Source organism: Dipodomys ordii, unplaced genomic scaffold (genome assembly GCF_000151885.1).
Source record: "Dipodomys ordii isolate 6190 unplaced genomic scaffold, Dord_2.0 Scaffold45, whole genome shotgun sequence".
Classification (NCBI taxonomy): Eukaryota; Metazoa; Chordata; class Mammalia; order Rodentia; family Heteromyidae; genus Dipodomys; species Dipodomys ordii.
Window position 1 is genome coordinate 7,706,209 of NW_012267261.1, and position 19,951 is coordinate 7,726,159.

The following is a 19,951-nucleotide window of genomic DNA, read 5'->3' on the forward strand; positions in this document are numbered from 1 at the left end:
AATGCTTTCTGAGGACAGCATCTGGGTTGGGTATGGACTATTCTTTCCTAATATACAAGGCTTCAAAGTGGTCCTAGATCCCACAGTCCCAATTGTGTGGTCTTGGGTTCAACATTAATATTTAAAACTCTTTAAGCTTCTATCTCTTAAAACAATGCTCATTTCTTAAAACAATTAAAAAATTCTAATATTACAATCTATATAAACAGTACTTTACGGAGTTAAAATGATAAATTCAGTAGGGTTTGGGTCTTTGTTAATTTTAAAGCTCCCTAATCAAGTTTTATCTAAAGGGAAAAAGATGCCTAATCATTGAGACACAATTTCAAACATTCAACTGAGCAAAGCCCTCTTGCTTTAGGTACATAATCAAATCTGTATTTAAACTTACAGGAATAAGATGAAATAAACAGCTGAACACTGAAAAGTCAAACAATGAAACTGTAATGGCAACTATGAAATGATTTCTAAACCACAGAATTCCTTGTACGAAAAAATTTTAATGAATTATGAGCAATGAACATTACAGGCTTCCCCCTTAATATTTCTTCCTTCCTACGTCAAACCAGATAATTAAAACAGCTGATCTCGAGTATAGCAGAAGACCATAGTATGATTCAGAGGAATAGTAATGTCTGCTTCCACAACTGCATGCTTCATTAAAGAACCAAAGGAATGCTCCCTGTCTCCCAAGGCAACACTGTAAATTGGATTGCACATTTTTTCCTGATCATTGTTGTGGCTGAAAGTGCTATTGTCTCCCAACAGTACTTTTTGTTCACAGCACACTTTCCCATTACTTTTTCTTTTACCTTCAGTATCCTTGTGAGGTAGTAAAGGGAGGGAGCAAGAATTTTGTTTTGCAGATAAGAAAATCCTATGTGAATTTTAGATCAACTGTTCTCAATGTCATACTGACATCATCAGAAAGTTAAAAAAAAAAATCCTTATGGTCAGGTCATATCCCAAACCAACATCAGAAACTATGGCATGGGATCTAAGCATAAATATTTTTAAAAACACATTTTGAAGTGATTCCAAAGCACAGCCAAGGTTGAGAAGCAATGATTTAGGGTGAGTTACATACCACCTTCTAGTGCAACTGTCTTCTACTTAAATGCTCTCAGCACCAATGAAAAAAGGGATTTCCTTGAACATTGAACAGTTCATTTTAATAATCTGGATAGCTGCTATTAGTCTCTAGTAACCAGTCATTTATCAGGTTATAAATGAAGGCTCTTCATTTCCCCCAATGTTCACACTAACTAGCAACTTCTATTTTATAAAACTTGCAAATTCAAATCTTTGAGATCCAAATGGCTTGTTAAATAGTCAGGCAATTATCTGATCCTAGGTTCAATATGAAACACCTATGTGTTTGCTATATGTTTTTCCAATCAGCACCTTCAAGACCAGGTTACAAATGTTTACTAATGGGACAAACAGAAGTTACAAACGAAATTATCAGCAAAAGCTCTTGAAATTGGCTGTATCACAACCTGAAAATGCAACAAGTATTTAAAGGACTTCATCATTGTCTAAACAGTCATTTTTCATCCTGACCCAGTTCTCATCGTTAGTCAAATTTTACATCTCATCAAATTGAGTTGAGTTGAAAAATCAATTTCTGTGTCAACTACAGTCTCAAATACATTTAACATACAACTTCACTCTATACAACTAAGTTTCTTCTTGACAGGGCTATCAAAAGGAAATAACAAATTTCACTTTTCAAGCAATGGACCAGAAACATAATAAATACTTGTAAACCTTTCAGGTAGCAACAACAAATTTTTGTTCTATGGCTGAAATCTCCTGCTTCACAGGAGTATTGTTCATTTTAACTCTCTAGGAGCAACCCAAGAACCCCAGCAAGCTGCTTGCTGTCCCTAATTTTGTTAGATTTAAAGCAAAATATAAATAGAGCAATAATCTAAAAAGTACAAAGATTTCACTTGCTTTGATCAATTCTTACGTATCTGAAACCATACAATTTATACTTTCACACAGAAAGATGTTTCTCTTCTAACAAAAGAAAAATCTCAGCTCTTATGTGTTGGATTATTAATTCAAGAGTTAGTGAAGAGATAAGATTTATCAGGTAAAATAGGAAATGTTAACCTCTTCTCCAGTACAACTTTCAAAATATTGCCAACCCTAAATTTTTAGCACAATGTGTTGTAGTTCAAGTCCCTTGGGAGCAATTACCTATAATGAGATTAAGAATATTCTTAACCTGAGCTCAGGTTGGCGCTATTTCATATGGATGAGTAAACATTTTCTTGATAGCCCCAATGAAGAGTTTGAGGCTTAGACTGTTGCTTGTTGTAAACAATATTAAATTAAGATTATCTGACAACATCTACACCATTATAAAGTTAGAAAATGAAAGAACCATTAACCATTTCTTTTCCTACGGTTTATGGCAAACAGCTCTCATATTTGAGGACTATAAGAGCACATAGCATTGTCCTGTAAAATGAGACACTTTCTCAGAAAGCCAAAAAGTGAAACCAGGTACCAAAAGTTGCATATTACTATTATGTTTTAGAATCATCTTTACTTATATAGGTATAATTAGAAGAACTATCTTCCCTCAATCTTAAGTCAGGAGGTAAGGAATCTTTACCATTATCATGATGCTGGTTGGGTTTTTTTTTGTTTTTTTAAAGACAACTGTAATAGCTATAGGAACTGTAAACCAAAAATAACACAAAATGAGCCAACACAACACATGTCCTCTTAAAGTCCTCTTCTTTATGGTTACCCAATTTCCCCCGAATATTATTCTAATTTTGTACCATGTAGTGGTCTGTTTAAGAAATTTAACTAGAACAAAGCAACCCTTTGTCCTTTTTTTTTTACACACATATTGTATATACAACTTTTAAAATACCTGCACAATTTTATTTCTCATTGCTAGAGAAGTGCAGTCCAGGCAGACCATGCTTCTCAATATATTAAAAATATTAAATAAACCCCAACCAGTTTCATACTTATCTAATAGTCAAGCTGGCTGGGGGGAAAAAAAAGGACTGGAGACTGGAGAAAGAACAGGCAGTTGTAAGATGGAATCAATCTTTCTTCACAAACAAACTACTTAAAAATCTTGTTTTTCCTTATCTTATCCCTTTTACAGCACCTCTAACATCTCACCTTTAACGCTGGAAAGAACACATTGACAACTTAAGAGATAAATCTGTTGTATCATGCATATGTTAACTGCCCACTCAACCAACTGCAACCCTGAGGATTATTCTGGCCCAGTGGAAAGAGGAAACACTAAGATAATCTCTGCTGTAGAGTTGCTTCTCCAGTTTACAACTTCATGTGTTTTCAGGATGTTTCTTGGACATGCACACATGACTGTCACTTCATGATTCTACTTTCCACAAATAGGTCTCCTCTACTCTGTCTTTCAACCCAAAAAAGCCACTGTCATCCATCCAAAGGTTTTCCAAGGTAAACCAAAGTCACTTCTGTGTTGCCATATACAGCAGAAACTGCTGGATATAAGCAGGCTTTTGGAAGTCCTCTGAAGGCCACCCCCAGGAATTCATATCCACGTTCAAATGCTAAAGTCTTATCTTCCATGTCCAAGATGACTCGGATTCTTTCTCCTATCTGTAAACAGACATTACATAAAGTTAGAAGAAAATCCACCAAAGGCACAGCCAGAAAAAAAAATGACACCAATTAAGAAGTTGAAAACATAATTAAGAATATATATCTTAAAAGCTATCTAGAGGGACTGGGAAGGTGGCTCAGTAGTAGAGTGCTTGCCTCACATGCATGAGGCCCTGGTTCGATTCCTCAGCCACCACATAAGCAGAAAAAGCAGGAAGTGGCGCTGTGGCTCCAGTAGTAGGACAGCGCCCAGGCCCAGAGTTCAGGCCCCATGACCAAAAAAAAAAAAAAAACTATCTAGAAAGGAAAAACTTTTTTTTTGGTCGGTCGTGGGGCTTGAACTCTGGGCTTGGGCGCTGTCCCTCAGCTCTTCAGCTCAAGGCGAGCTTTCTACCACTTGAGCCACAGCGCCACTTCCAGTTTTCTAGTGGTTTATTGGAGATAACATTCTCATGGACTTTCCTTGCCCGGGCTGAATTTGAACCTTGATCCTCAGATCTCAGCCTCCTGAGTAGCTAGGATTACAGGCATAAACCACGGGCACCTGGCTCAGGAAAACTTTTTGGTCAGGGGAAACCATCTAGGAGAAATAACTAACACACATCATTCTTTCCACAAATGCTCACTCTCACTCTGATCATTTTTTTTAACTTATATAAGATCTACATTTAGTTATTAGCATCTCAAATGTTCCCCCGAACAGCCCTTACATTTTTCCTTGTTCTTCACTTAAAGGCTTTTCTACAACTTGGTATATTTTACTATAAAAAGTCTATCTAAATTGTCTTTGAAATTACGATAGCATTTACATATAATGTAATAGTAGAGAGAAAAAGAAATGTTAACCTGTTACAACACATTATGCTAAATAAAATAAGCCAGACATAAAAAGACAAATATTGTCTTTACATTGATTCCATTTATATGAAGTTCTTAGTATAACCAGAGACACAAATAGAATATAGATTTCCAGGGGCTGAGGAACAGGAGACATAGGGAGTTACTGTTTAGTGAGTAACAAGTTTATATTGAGGATGAAGGATGATTTGGCTATAGTGTTATGATTATATATTGTAAATATGTTTAATTCCATTTAACGGAATGCTTAAAAATAATTAGAATGACAAAGCCCAGCACCCATGGCTCAAGCCTATAATCTTAGCTACTTGAGGGGTTGGGATGAGAAAGATTCTGATGCCAAGCCAGGTGAAACAAATAAGCCCAAATGACCACAGAAGGTAAATTGGACCAGGTCAGCTTGAACCTGTATGCACTGGTGACTCATGCCTGTAATCCTAACTACTCAGGAGGCTAAGATCTGATGATTGGATTTGAAGCCAGCCTGGGCAGGAAAGAATGGGGGTGGATCAAAGAGGGGAAGGAAGAGAAGGGGAGGAGAAGAGGGGAGGAGGAGGAGACGGAGAAGAGGGGGAGGAGAAGAGGGAAAGGAGGGAAGTGAGGGAGGAGGAGGAGGAAGAAGAGGAGGAAGAGGAGGTTCTATCCTAAACACACACACCACACACACACACACACACACACACACACACACACACACACACACACACACATGGCTCAGTGGTAGAGCGCTTGCCTTGCATGCATGAGGCCCTGGGTTCAATTCCTCAGCACCACATAAGCAAAATGGAAAAAAAAAAGCCGGAAGTGGCGCTGTGGCTCAAGTGGTAGAGCGCTAGCCTTGAGCTGAAGAGCTGAGGGACAGCGCCCAGGAGTTCAGGCCCCATGACCGGACAGAAAACTAAAACACACACACACACACATACACACAGAGCTGGAGGGATGGATCAGTGGTATTGCTCGAGCCTAGCTAGTGTAAGGCTCTAAATTCAAACCCTAGTATTGCCCTAGCTTAAGGGGGAGAAAAAACAACAACAACAACAGGTGCTGCCTCCAGTGGTTCATCCTGGCTATTCAGGAGGCTGAGGTCTGAGAATTGTGGTTCAAAGTCTGCCTGGGCAGGAAAGCCCATGAGCCTCTTCTCTCCAATGAACCATCAAAAAGCCAGAAAGGGAGCTCAGGTGGCAGAGGACTAGCCTTGAGAATAAAAGCTCAAGTACAGTACTCAGTCCCTAAGTTCAAGCCCCAGGACTGGCACAATTTTTTTTTTGAGGCGGGGAGGGGAAGTTATGGGTGAACTCTGGGCCTGGGCCCTTGTCCCTGAGCTCTTTAGCTCAAGGCTAGTGCTCTACCACTTGAGCCACGGCACCACTCCTGGTTTTTTGGTGGTTAATTGGAGATAAGAGTCTCACAGACTTTGCTGCCTGGGCTGGCTTTGAAACGTGATCCTCAGATCTCAGCCTCCTGAGTAGCTAGGATTACAGGTGTGAGCCACCAGAATCCAGCATAAAATAATTTTTATAACATAAAAAAGGTTAAAATAACATTAATTGAGCCGGGCACAAAAAAGCTAGGAGTAGCCAGGCATCGGTGGCTCACCCCTGCAATCCTAGCTACTCAGAAGGCTGAGATCTGAGGATCACGTTTCAAAGCCAGCCCAGGCAGGAAAGTACATGAGACTCTTATCTCCAATAAACCACTAGAAAACTGGAAGTGGTGCTGTGCAAGCAGGGTAGAAAGCTCGCCTTGAGCTGAAGAGCTGAGGGAAAGCGCCCAAGCCCAGAGTTCAAGACCCACAACTGACAAACAAAACAAAACAAAAAAACCCCAAAACATTAATTGTAAAAATCACTCTAGTAATAATGGGTTTAAAGTTTATAAAGCAGTTTTACATACAATGTAGAATTTATATAATCATAAATAACCTAACTGTAGATGCTAAAAATGCAGAGTGGTTCTCATAATGTTGTGCCATGCAACCTCCCTTCTCTTTCGTATTTCTTTCCTAATAAACTTTATCATTTTTACTACCAAAAAATGCAGCACGGGGCTAGTGGCTTACTCTTGTAATCCTATCTACTCAGGAGGCTGGAAATCTGAGGATCAGAGTCAAAGCCAGCCTGGGCAGCAAATACCATAAGACTTACCTCCAATAAACTACTCAGAAAAAGCCAGAAGTGGTGCTGTGGCTCAAGTGGTAGAGTGCTACTCTTGAGCAAAAGAAACTCAGGGACACCCAGGTCCTGAATTCAAGGCCTAGGACCCATGTTTCCCCCCTGCTTTCTCCCTCCTCCCCCAATAAAAGGGACTTATTAAACAGTTTGTGTTCTATTGCTCTAAAACACTTAATTGCTTTAGGAACAGCAGCACCATTTGTTAAACTAAACTGGAAATTCAATATATCCAGTGCTTTTACTATTTTGAAAGAAGACTATCTTGCCTTTATAGTTTGCATGTACAAAAAGAATTCTGAATCTATATAATTAAGAGGTAGAGCCGGGTGCTGGTGGCTCACGCCTGTAATCCTAGCTACTCAGGAGGCTGAGATCTGAGGATCGAGGTTCAAAGCCAGCCCGGGCAGGAGAGACCGTGAGACTCCTATCTCCAATAAACCACCAGAAAACCGGAAGTGGCACTGTAGCTCAAGTGGTAGAGCGCTCACCTTGAGCTGAAGAGCTGAGGAAAACCCCCAAGCCCAGAGTTCAAGCCCCACGACCGACAAAAAAAAAAAAAAAAAAAGAGGTAGAAGCCAGGCACTGGTGGCTCACACCTGAATCCTAGCTACTCTGGAGGCTGAGATCTGAGGATCGCAATTCAAAGTGAGCTCAGGCAGGAAAGCCCGTGATACTCTTTTCTCCAATAAACCACCAGAAAACAGGTAGTGGTGCTGTGGTTCAAGTGGTAGAGCACTAGCCTTGAGCTGAAGAGATGAGGGACAGTGCCCAGGGACAGTGCCCAGGCCCAGGCCCAGGCCCATGACTGCCCAAAAAAAAAAAAGAAGAAATAGAAAGTTTTAACATTTATAATAAAAAATCAATTTTTTCATGATATTCTCACAAATAACTGCAATTTTTTTTTGCCTCTCTTTCCCAAGTAACTCATTAACCCATAATCTATTTTAAGGACCTAAAATTCTCCAAATCTTCATTGTCACCACTGCTCCCAACAATACACAAACAAAAACAAGGTGTGGTAGCACACTCCTTTAATTCCAGCTACGTGAGTGGCTAAAGCAAGAGGCTCTCAACTTCCAGATCAATCAAGCAAAGCAAGGAAGAACCTATTTCAGAAACAAAATACAAACAAAAGCGCTGGGGACATGCCTAAAGTCCTAAGGATGGGTTCATTCCTCAGAACCACAAAATGTTAATGTTTTGTTGAGTAACTGACTTTTGTCTTTATCCCATTTAACCTTACATCAATCTCAGGGTTATTACTATTTTATGGGAGATAAAAATAAGCAGACAAAAACAATACTACTAGCCAGGCACTGGTGGCTCATGCCTATAATCCCAGCTTCTCAGCAAGCTGAGATCTGAGAATCATGGTTCAAAGCCAGCCTGGGCAGAAAAGTCTGTGAGATTCTTATCTCCACTAAAACTACCAAAAAAAGCCAGAACTGAAGCTGTAGCTCAAGTGGTACAGTGCTAGCCTTAAGCACAAAAGCTCAAGGACAGCACCCAGGCCCAGAGTTTAAGCCCCAGGACTGGCTAAATAAATAAATAAACAATGAAATTCACAAGTATGCTTCATTTTGAAGTGTATATCATGTACACAATATAAGAACAAAAACCAGCTGGGTGCTGATGCCTTACACCTATAATCCTAGCTACTGAGGAGGCTGATCTGAGGATCAAACTTTGAAGCCAGCCCAGGCAAGAAAACTCCCTAAGACTCTTATCTTCAATTAACCAGTAAAAAGCCAGAAGTAGAGCTGTGGTAAGCACTAGCCTTGAGCAAAAGAAGCTTAGGGATAGTGCCCAGACCCTGAGAGTTCAAGCCCCAGGACCAACACACATATAAACAACACACACACAAACAGACACACATGCACAAAACAGAAGTTTTACTGTTGTTAGATGTCCATGGGTACTTTGGAATGGCAGAACAATGAGAACTGTGAAAACTCCAGTGCAATGGAACTACTGAAAGGATAAGCTTCCAAATCTGAGAATTAACTGCCCAAATTTTAGTGAGACCACAGGGATTACATTGGCAGGACAAGTACCAAGGAACCACACTAAAAACAGCACACTAAAAACGTCTTTTGCTGCTGCATACCACATGAGAGACAAAATTTAAAGTTTGGGTTTATACAACTTAACTGTCTACTATTACAAGAAAACATATACTTCAGAGAATAAAGCTGTTTCCATAATTTAAAAAAAAATCAGTTAGCTGGGCAATGGTGGCTCACATCTGTAATCCTAGCTACTCAGGAGGCTGAGATCTGAGGATCATGGTTCAAAGCCAGCCCAGACAGGAAAGTCCTTGAGACTCTTATCTCCAATCACCCACAAGAAAACCAGAAGTGGCACTGTGGCTCATGTGGTAGAGTGCTAGCCTTGAGCTGAAGAGCGCAGGGACAACACCAGGCCGAGTTCAAGCCCCATGACCGACCAAAAGGAAAAAAAAAATCAGTTTACAGAAGTGGTGCTATGCCTCAAGTGGTAGAGTGCTACTTGGTCAAAAAGGAGCTCAGGGATAGCACCCAAGCCCAGAGTTCAAGCCCCAGGACTGGCACAAAAAAAAAAAAAAAAAAAAAAACAAGATCCATTTAAAGTGATCTAAGAAACCCAAGAGTGGTTAAAACTGAGAGTCGGGGGAAAAAGTGCTCTGTAATATTAAGCATAAAAAAGCTAGAAGGACTAAAATTAAAATCTGACAAAATGGTTAAAGACAAAAAATATGAACAGAGTCAAAAATCATATAAGAATTAAAAAACCTCAAAAGACAGGAAGATGTAACAGTTAGAAACATATAGACATCTAAACAGTTCTTAAATTATGAACCAAAAACTGACAAAACCAAAAAAAGACAAGGTACATCAGAAGATTTCAATAGTTTACTCAAGATAAGTAGAATCAGTAGGTACAAAATTATAGTGAGATAGGAAAAAATTGTACTGTGTAATATTAGAACTCTAACAAAAATGTTATCTAAGATTTCAAAATATTGTTCTCAGCACAAATGATAAATGTTTAAGATGACAGATATGTTACTTTATACTGATTTGATCACTATGCAATGTCTACATGTATTAAAACATATTGTTTCCTATCAGTATTTTCAAATGTGTCAATCAGAAACTTAAAAAAAAAATCAGAAAAATCATTAAGCCGAGCTCTGATGGCTCACACCTGTAATCCTAGCTATTCAGGAGGCTGAGATCTGAGGATCACGGTTCAAAGCCAGCCTGGGTAGGAAAGTTTGTGAGACTTATCTCCAATGAACCACCAGAAAACTAGAAATGGCACTGTGCCTCAAGTGGTAGAGCATCAGGCCTTGGGCTAAAAAACACAGGGACAGCACTCAGGCCCAGAATTCAAGCCCGACAAAAAACAAAACAAAACAAAAAAGTCATTAATAATACAGACTTGAACTCTTATTAACTTGACATAATTGTCATTTAAATAATACCATATCCAAGAATAAAATATACATCCTTTTTAAGCACACATGGAATAGCCTTGAAAACAAACTATATGCTGAGACTAAAACAAGTCTCAATTAACTGAGAAGAGGGGCTGGTAAGGTGGCTCAGTGGTAGAGTGCTTGCCTTGCATGCATGAGGCCCTGGGTTTGATTCCTCAGCACCACATAAGCAGAAAAAGCTTGAAGTAGTGCTATGGCTCAAGTGGTAGAGCACTAGCCTTGAGCTGAAGAGCTCAGGGACAATGTCCAGGCCCAGAGTTCAGGCCCCATGACCGCCAAAAAAAATAAAAAACTGAGAAGAATTGAAATCAAACATGCTAAGTGCCTGAAAACAAAGACTTAAGGACTTCTAACACAAACTTACTAGGAGGATAATAACAAGACCTTCTCTACAATAGTAAGTCAAAATACCCCTTTCCATAGGGTACATGCCTGCAAGTACAATAAGGGATCCTATGAAAGAATCCTCCAACTTTTTCTGTGAAACGAAATTCTAACTTTCATGTATCAGAAAATGGGATGTATTTTTAGTTCTACTTTAGTATGACTTGCTTGATGTCATTATTGAGGCTAGAAATACCAAGAAGTACTCAGAAGGCTGAGATCCGAGGATTGCAACTCAAAGCCAGCCAGGGCAAGGAAGTTTGTGAGACTCTTACCTCCAGCTACCTATTAAAGAAGCCAGAAGCAGAGCTGAGGCACAAATGACAGAGTGTTAGTCATGAGCACAAAAGCTCAGAGACAGTACCCAGGCCCTACGTTCAAGCCCCAGGGCCAGCACAAAAGAAATAAAAAAAAATTAATCGAGCGAAAGTCTTAGTTCCTTAAGACTTTCAATTTTTATCAGATTTTTGTATTTTACCATCTGCCAAATCTGTGGTAGGCTTTTAGCAATAGGAATTAAATATTAAAAAGTACCCAAATTGTCTCTAAAATAAAATGAATATGGCTTAAGGCTAAAATGAAAAGAATAAAAACATAGAAGTTTGCCTGAACTTGCCTGTCTCTACAGTAAAGTCAAGTGCCTCCAAGGGCTTTGAATGCACAAATTAGTAAATATCAAAAAGTGAATATGCCTCTGTGTGTATGTGTGTGTGTGTGTGTGTGTCAAGTCAAATACACAGAAATATATTTGATGGGCTGTGTGTGTGTGTGTGTGTGTGTGTGTGTGTGTGTGTGTGTGTGTGTCAAGTCAAATACACAGAGATATATTTGATGGGCTGTGGTATCTAAGATATCTAAAATAGATTTGGGACAGCACCAAATCTATAATTGTTACTCAGGAGGCTGACATCTAAGGATCAAAGTTTGGAATCAGCCTAGGAAGACAAAATCTTGAGATTCTTACCCCCAATTAGCCAGGAAAAAGCTAAAAGTGGAAGTGTACTTCAAATTAGTTATATACCAGCTTACGGCACAAAAGCTGGCCAAAAGCAATACCTGGGCTCAAGCCTCAGTACTAGCCTATACACAAGAAAGATTTGGAAAGATGAAAGGAAAGATGAAAACTTCAAGCAAGAGATGAGCGGGCGAACTATTGTCACTGGACCAAATCTGCCCTGAAGACTATAACTGTTACTTGGGCACAGTCACATTCACTCATTCACAGTATCTATAGTTAGGTTCATGCTGTAACAACAGTTGAAAGCTGTGACAAAAGACCATACAAATTGCAAAGCTTAAAGTATCTACCCTAGTCTTGTTCAGAAAAAGCTTGATAACCCCTGATCTATAGCAAAGATAAGTTGTTCAAGGTCAAATATGTATTAGTAAATAAATATCACTTAAACAATATATATCATTTAAACAATATATATCATTTAAACAATTACAACCAAAAAAACCTCATAACTGCTAAATAAAAATTTCTAAGTTTAAACAAATCTATGTGTGATTTCAACAAGGCCTACAGTTGAGAAAATATCTGTTTCTCACCTGGTATTTTGGTGCATTATTACACTGTGGAAAACTGCCATTGACTTCTCCATTATGCAGCAGATTATTGTCCACTAGATTCCAGCCCCAGCTCTGGTCATCACTGCCCAGCAATGCCACATAACCTTGGCACTGCATGGGGGCCCGTTTTGTAGCAATTCCAATTACTGCCACAGTGCCCAGAGGGCCCTCCCACCATACTTCCCACGCATGGCGGCCCTCACTAAAACCAATCTTGGTCCTTGCACCATCAGTGCTCTGAGCAATGGGGTTTCGATGTAAAGTAAAGCCATTCTTCTTGATATAGACATTCCTGGAGCAGTCATTAGTGCTGAAGGCATGTTGGAAAGCACGTACCTAAAGAGATGAGAAACATATCAAAGAAAACAAATTTAATTTTTCTTAAATATTGAAAAGTACCCAAATTTGAGGCTTATGTTTTTAAATAATAAGGCTATATTTTTAAATAACCAAGTGTTTCCAAATATTGGCTTAAGTTTTAGGATAGGAACCAAACATTAAGATTATACAACATGCTGGGTGCTAGTAGCTCACACCTCCAATTCTAGCTACTCAGGAGGCTGAGACCTGAGGACTGTAGTTCAAAGCCAGCCCAGGCAGGAAAGTCCATGAGACTCTTATCTCCAATTAACCACCAGAAAACAAGAAGTGGACACGTTGCTCAAAGTGGTAGAACACTAGCCTTGAGCAACTAGAGCTCAGGAACAGTGCCCAGATGCTGAGTTCAAGCCCTACAAATAGGGGGAGAGGAGGATTATACATTAAAAATAACTTCCAACTGGAATTAGGCATGTTGATACATGCCTGCAGTCATCTCTTGAGACTAAGAATGAAGGACCATTTCAACCAGTTTGAGATCATCCTGGGAAACAAAATGAGACCTTGTGTAACAAACAATTGCCAACCTGCTTGTTGCTGACCAAATTCTAAACTGTACTATATAAATTCTTCAAGTAGACTTTTTTTTTTTTTTTGGTCAGTCATGGATCTTGAACTCTGAGCCTGGGTGCTATCCCTGAGCTCTTCAGCTCAAGGTTAGCACTGCTCTACCACTTGAGCCACAGGACCACTTCTGGCTTTTTCTGTTTATGTGATGCTGAGGAATCGAATCCAGGGTCTCATGCATGTGAGGCAAGCATTCTACCACTGAGACACCTTCTCAGCCTTTCAAGTAGACTTCTTAAAATATCAAAAGATATGCCCAAGAATCCTTGTATTTTAGAAATAATAAAATGTTTTTGGATGAAACAAAAGTAAGTAGAAATTTCTTAAAAATACGCAGGGACAGAGGAGGACAGAGTGTGTTGGGTAAACATGAAAACTAGATTTCTCATGAGTCATTGGTAAAACTTGCTGATCAGTATAAAGAAATTCCTTAAAGCATTTTTTTTCACTTGTACATTTTTCCTTTTCTTTTTTTTAAGCATTTTGTTTTTATTGGTGTGTGTGGTACTGGGATTGAACTCAGGACCTCCTGTTTGCCAAACAGGCACTCTACCCCTTAAGCCACTCCCCCAGCCCCAAGAGATGTATATTTTCATATAATTATAATCAAAACAAATTATACTTTGGAGCTGGGGGTATAACTCAGTGATAGAGTGCATGCCTAGCATGCACAAGGCACTGGCTTCCATCCTCAGCACTGAAAAAAAATCTCTTTTAAATAAAATACTTTAGTCATAACAGCTTGACAGTTTATGAAAATTTTTAGTAACCACAAACTAACGTAGATCTTTAGCATACTTGCTAGGTATTACTCATACACTGAGACATTGCCACTCTCATTTTACCAAATAAAGATCCTCTACATAGCAAGTAAAATCAACCAATAGGACTTGTAGCCATTAAGAGCAAACTACCAATAAGACAAGTTATTTTAACTCTTCAATAATTGTAGATTTAAGCTCCAAAAAACACCATAAAAGTAGCTACTTCATTTACATAGTAACAATTTGTTGTGTTTTAATAATTTAAAACTTTTGGCCAGGTACTAGTGGCTTATGCCTGTAATCCTAACTACTCTGGAGGCTGAGACCTGAGGATCCCAGTTCAAGCCATCCTAGGCAGGAGAGTCCATGAGACTTACCTCTGCTCAGAAAACCGGAAGTAGCTCTGTGGCTCAAAGTAGTACAGTACTAGCCTTGAGCAAAACAGCCCCAGGGACAGGGTCCAGGACTTGAGTTCAAGCCCCATGACCAAATGAAAAAAAAAAAAAAACTTTTCTACATCACTTTAACAATCCCTTCTCTTTAGAAGCTATGTTGAAAATGAACTTAAACTAAATTGGGAGAGAATGAAGGGGTTACCTGACTTATGAATTGGTAACCCCTCTGTACGTCACTTTTATAATAAAATTTATAAAATTAAAAAATAATAAAAATAAACAATCCCTTCTTAAGTTAAATCAAAATAACCCATAGCACATATAAAAGGTGAGAGGCAGGCTGAGCAAATGTAGTCATTATATTCAATGTACATTATATAAGAACTGAACTACCATAAGTTGAAAGTAGGGATAGCAGGAGAGAATGGAGAAGAGTGGAAGGGGTGTCACTGATCAAGATACACTGTACTGATAACCTGATGTATGGAATTGTAACCTCTGTACATCACTTTTTTTTTTTTGTCCTGGTGCCTGAACTTTGGGCCTGGGCACTGTCCCTGAGCTCTTCAGCTCAAGGCTAGCGCTCTACCACTTGAGCCACAGCGCCACTTCCAGCCTTTTCTGCTTATGTAGTGCTGAGGAATCAAACCCAGGGTGTCATGCATGTGAGACACCACTGAGCCACCTTCCCAGCCCTCACTCAATAATTAAAAAAAAAAATATCCTATAGCAGTAGAAGGCTAGGCCTTATTGCTGAGACTCCAGAGTCTCAGCATTAAGACTAATCCAAGCCGGGTGCTGGTGGCTCACGCCTGAAATCCTAGCTACTCAGGAGGCTGAGATCTGAGGACAAGATCGTGAGACTCCTATCTCCAATAAACCACCAGAAAACCGGAAGTGGCGCTGTAGCTCAAGTGGTAGAGCGCTCGCCTTGAGGTGAAGAGCTGAGGGACAGCGCCCAGGCCCTGAGTTCAAGCCCCACGACCGACAAAAAAAAAAAAAAGACTAGTCCAAATCTGGAATGAGGACACAGGCCTAAAAGCCAACAGCTAATTAGTACAGGAGCCCAGAAATCAGGAATTCAGTCTTTTCATCAAGTGTGCTCATTTATTATTAGCCATTAAAAAATTGCTACGTAGCAATTTTTTAACTGCTTCTTTCAGGTATCTCATATATTCCTAAGGAAGCTGTAAAGCTGAAATATTCCTATGTTTTCTCTATCTGTATCAGTATATACTTTTAAGTAGCTAAGGGATCAGAATGTAAGAGTTAATGAAAGAAAGGCTGGGTGATATGGTTGAATGATATAGAATTTTTCTAGCAGGCTCAAGTCTCTGGATTCAATTTCCAGTCCCACCACTACCAAAAAAAAAAAAAAAAAGTAAATAAGAGAGAAAAATATCCCAAACAAGTATTGTCTAAATTACTCAAGAAGGGGCTGGGAAGGTGGCTCAGTGATAGAGCGCTTGCCTTGCATGCATGAGGCCCTGGGTTCAATTCCTCAGTACTACATAAGCAGAAAAAAAAAAAGGCTGGAAGTGGCACTGTGGCTCAAGTGGTAGAGCGCTAGCCTTGAGCTGAAGAGCTGAGGGACAGTGCCCAGGCCCAGAGTTCAGGCCCCCATGTCCGGACCCAAATAAATAAATTACTCAAGAAGAATTATTTACGAATTTTACGAAGCTGGGTCAGGCACTAGTAGCTCATGCCTGTAATCCTAGCTACTCAAGAGGCTAAGATCTGAGGACTGTGGCTTGATGTCAGCCCAGGCAGGAAGGTGAGATTCTAATCTTCAACTAACCACCAGAAAACTGGAAGTGGAGTTGTGGCTCAAAGTAGTAAAGCACTAGCCTTGGGCAAAAGAGCTCAGGGACAGTACCTAGGCTGAGGTCATGACTGACCAACCCCTCCCCCCAAAAAAAAACTACTTAAGAGAATAACATCAAGAGAATTCCTAATTATAAAAGACTTAATACTTCCTTATATTCCTAAGTCATATAAATTCTTGTTACTTTTTATTTCATTTGTCATCTTGGCAGTACTGACAACCTCTTCCACAAACATCTATGAAATCTTCCTATTTCACTGGAATGACTTCTACTATGTTCTTTTAGTGACCACCCCTTCCTCTGCCCCCTCAAATTCTAAAATAACACCTTTATCAGCTCATGCCAGTTTTAATAAATTTTGATAAGTTTCACATTTAGTACATCAACTACAAATTCTTTGTCCTCCAGATCAGAGTCTTCCTATTTCCTTTTCTACTTTCCTTGTATACAGTATCATATCTGCTTTCCTCTTCCCACACATTTTCTAACACCACCTCCATAAAGCTATTCTTAACCTGGGCCACTCACTCTTTCATTTCTCTCTTAAATTCCTACCAACCATTGTCTACTTCATATTATATTTAATTATACAGATATTATTTTCTAACACATCTATAAACTTGATTCTAATGAGAAAAAAAACCTTGCCAAAAAATCTAAATTAATTGCACTCTATAAGAAACACAGAGGACAGAAAAGCATGTTAATCAATACTATAGGAACAATATCAGTAAAATCTGGGATGATAACAAATGTGTTGCATGGGTAAGAGGCAGAGAGTCAATCTACAGACTAACACAGCCTTAAAAGACATATTTCCATGGAAATCTTATATAGATCTTGAATAAACAAGTTAAAAGTACAGTATTTGACATTTATGAGACAAAATGGAAATCAGTGATTTTCTAATATTAAGAAATTATTATACCTGGGCACTGGTGACTCACACCAATAATGCTAGCTACTAAGGAGGCTGAGACCTGAGAATATCCAAGTCAGGAACACAGGCAGGAAAATCTGTGAAACTCTTATCTCCAATAAACCACAAAAAACTGGAAGTGGAGCTTAAGTGGTAGAGTGCTAGCCTTGAGCAAAATGGATCCAGGCCCTGAAGTCAAACTCCAAAACCATCCCCAAAAAATAAAGGAAAGAAGGGAGGGGCCGGGCACTGGTGGCTCACTCCTGTAATCCTAGCTACTCAGGAAGCTGAGATCTGAGGATCTCGGTTCAAAGCCAGCCCCAAAGCCAGCCCCGGCAGGAGAGACCATGAGACTCCTATCTCCAATAAACCAGAAAACCGGAAGTGACGCTGTAGCTCAAGTGGTAGAGCGCTTGCCTTGAGCTGAAGAGCTGAGGGACAGCGCCCAGGCCCAGAGTTCAAGCCCCACGGCCGACCAAAAAAAAAGAAGTGAGGGAGGGATGGAGGGAAAAAGAGAAGGAAGAGGGAAGGAAGGGAAATTATTGTAATTATTGTAAATTTCCTTTTAGAAATGATAACAGTATAATAATTATATTAAATACTCCCTTCCCCCTCTCGGCATCAGTTCTGAGGAATGAACCCAGTGCCTTAGGCATGCTAGAAAAATACTTTATCACTTGAGCCAGGACCCACACCATGTGTCCTTGTTTTGTAGAAATATATACTGGAAATTTCAGATGCAATGGAAAACTACAAAATTAATAAGTAAAAACAGGGCTGGGAATGTAGCTTAGTGGTAGAGTGCTTGCCTAGCATGCATGAAGCCCTAGGTTTGATTCCTCAGTACCACATAAACAGAAAAAGCTGGAAGTGGTGCTGTGGCTCTAGTGATAGAGCGTTAGCCTTGAGTACAGAGAGGCTCAAGGACAGTGCCCAGGGCCTGAGTTCAAGCTCCAAGACTAGCAAAATAAAAATAAATAAATACATAGTTTCTATCTCAGTTTCATGAATTTCACATTATAGAAAACAGTTAAGACCTAGCTAGGTCTGAAATTTAGAGAACTATAGTTAGATGTAAAGTATGGCTAAAATAACTACTTATTATTTGGTAAAATGTAAAACATGAATTTTGAAAAAGAAAATCCCTTGATGTAGATCAGTGACACAGCATTAGGTCTGAGTATGATTTACAGCAAAGAAAAAAGGGAAGGGAAAAGAAAGGAAGGAAAGGAAAGAAGGGAAGAGAGAAAAGGGGAAGGGAGAAAAGCATGGAAGGGAGAAGGGAGAAAAGGGAAAAAGAGAAGGGAGGAAGAAAGGTTCCAAATAGACCAATTTCAAGTTCCTTCCACCTTTATGCTATCTAAATATGTTGTCATTCTTCTCTATTACTGTCTCCTTAGTTTTGCCTTTTCCCTCATTTCACTTACCCAGTCAGCTGTCAATTGTTCTCTAAATTCTCCCAGCCATATCCTTCTCTTTTCTATACTGTATTTTCAGTATATAGACTAACCCCTGTCCTTTGTTTTAGACCTCATCTCTTAGACATAATCTCTTCAAAAGTACAGCTTTTATTTAGTCCATCATTCCTCTGTTGAAAGCCGAAACAACAGATCTAAGATTGTATTTCAAAAGACCTTCAATGATATATTTAGTTCCAGCTTACCTTACAACCATTGTTTTCCTTCATTTAAATAAATGTTTCAGATCTTTAGCCTAGACCCCTTCACTAACCTCTAACCTCATAAGTTTCCAACTTCTAGCTGTCTCAAAACCACTGAATTTTAATCTACCATTGCTGAACTTGTTGCCATTGTTGCAAAATCTAACTCAGTAATCCCTACGTTATGTAAGTCTGATACCTACCAGTCATCCTTAGCACCTCCCTTTTCCTCACCCCTATTTTAAACCTATTGCCAAATTCTATAATTTTATTTCCTGAATCTGCCAGTTTATCTCCATTTCCCTCACTACCTACTTCCTAACTGATTTAATGCCCCCATCCAAGCTGTCCTCCACAGTGAAATCAGAAATAACCTCTTTAAAATGAAAAATAAGCCGGGTGCTGGTGGCTCATGCCTTTAATCCTAGCTACTCAGGAGGCTGAGATCTGAGGATCATGGTTCAAAGCCAGCCCAGGCAGGAAAGTCCATGAGGCTCCTATCTCCAATTAACCACCCGAAAACCTGAAGTGGCGCTGTGGCTCAAGTGGTAGAGCACTTGCCTTGAGCTGAAGAGCTCAGGGACAGCGCCCAAGCCCAGAGATCAAGGCCCAAAACCAACCAAAAAAAGAAAGAAAAAGAAAAATAATCAGGTATAGTGGGGTAGGGAAAGTGATAGAGAAGGGATCAGATTGACTGGAATACTTGGGAAATGTGTGCAAATTTCATTAATTCCTCCCTCTGTGTAAATAATGTATACTAATGAAAAGAGCAAAATAATCATATTACCAATCCATATGCCCCTAAATCTTTTGCTTATATTTGGAAATGTCTTCCCTATAGTTTGGCCCCAGACTATTTCTTCCATTTTATCTCATACCAGCATCACTTTTGCTGGATATGTTTCAGCGTCATTCTTCCTTTTCCTCATAATCATGGTGTTCAATTCTAAAATGTTCTCTTAATACATGGCTAAAGCCTTCCCTAACCTCCCTACCTAAATCCAATCTTCCATTAATCTCAGGATATCAAGAATCTCTCCTTTATCATACTTACCAGATACAGTTTTACAACTATATTCAATTAATATCCATTCCTCCACTACCATGTAACTTCCCAATGGGAACAGCATCGATAAGTTTGTGTTTTTAATTCACCATGGTGCCTGTATTTCCTCTTATTGTTCTTCTGTTCAGAGTACTTCCTCTTCACAAACTACTCAAATCCATCCCATCTTTATAAATTCTCCACTCAAAGCCAGGCGCTGGTGGCTCACGCCTGTAATCCTAGCTACTCAGGAGGCTGAGATCTGAGGATCGCGGTTCAAAGCCAGCCCGGGCAGGAGAGACCG

The 19,951-nt window shown here is 39.5% G+C and overlaps 1 protein-coding gene across 1 annotated transcript; it reads right to left on the reverse strand.

Annotated features, from left to right (window-relative positions):
- Nucleotides 1-2,661: 2,661 nt before the first annotated feature.
- On the reverse strand, nucleotides 2,662-19,537 carry Fbxo45 (F-box protein 45). Its single transcript, XM_013019312.1, has 3 exons — nucleotides 19,481-19,537; nucleotides 12,073-12,429; nucleotides 2,662-3,624 (listed from the first exon to the last, which is right to left on the reverse strand). The coding sequence occupies exons 1-3, from the start codon at nucleotides 19,535-19,537 to the stop codon at nucleotides 3,439-3,441; spliced, it is 600 nt and encodes a 199-aa protein (XP_012874766.1). The 3' UTR covers nucleotides 2,662-3,438.
- Nucleotides 19,538-19,951: the final 414 nt, after the last annotated feature.

What these genes read in the sequence shown, in the direction of transcription:
- Fbxo45 (XM_013019312.1), bottom strand. Translation starts at nt 19,537, where the DNA reads ATGATTATGAGGAAAAGGAAGAATGACGCTGAAACATATCCAGCAAAA. An exon ending in ATCCAGCAAAAGTGATGCTG is followed by an intron (nt 12,430 to 19,480) that starts GTATGAGATAAA and finishes TCATCTCTTTAG; the next exon opens with GTACGTGCTTTCCAACATGC. An exon ending in ATAATGCACCAAAATACCAG is followed by an intron (nt 3,625 to 12,072) that starts GTGAGAAACAGA and finishes GTCTGTTTACAG; the next exon opens with ATAGGAGAAAGAATCCGAGT.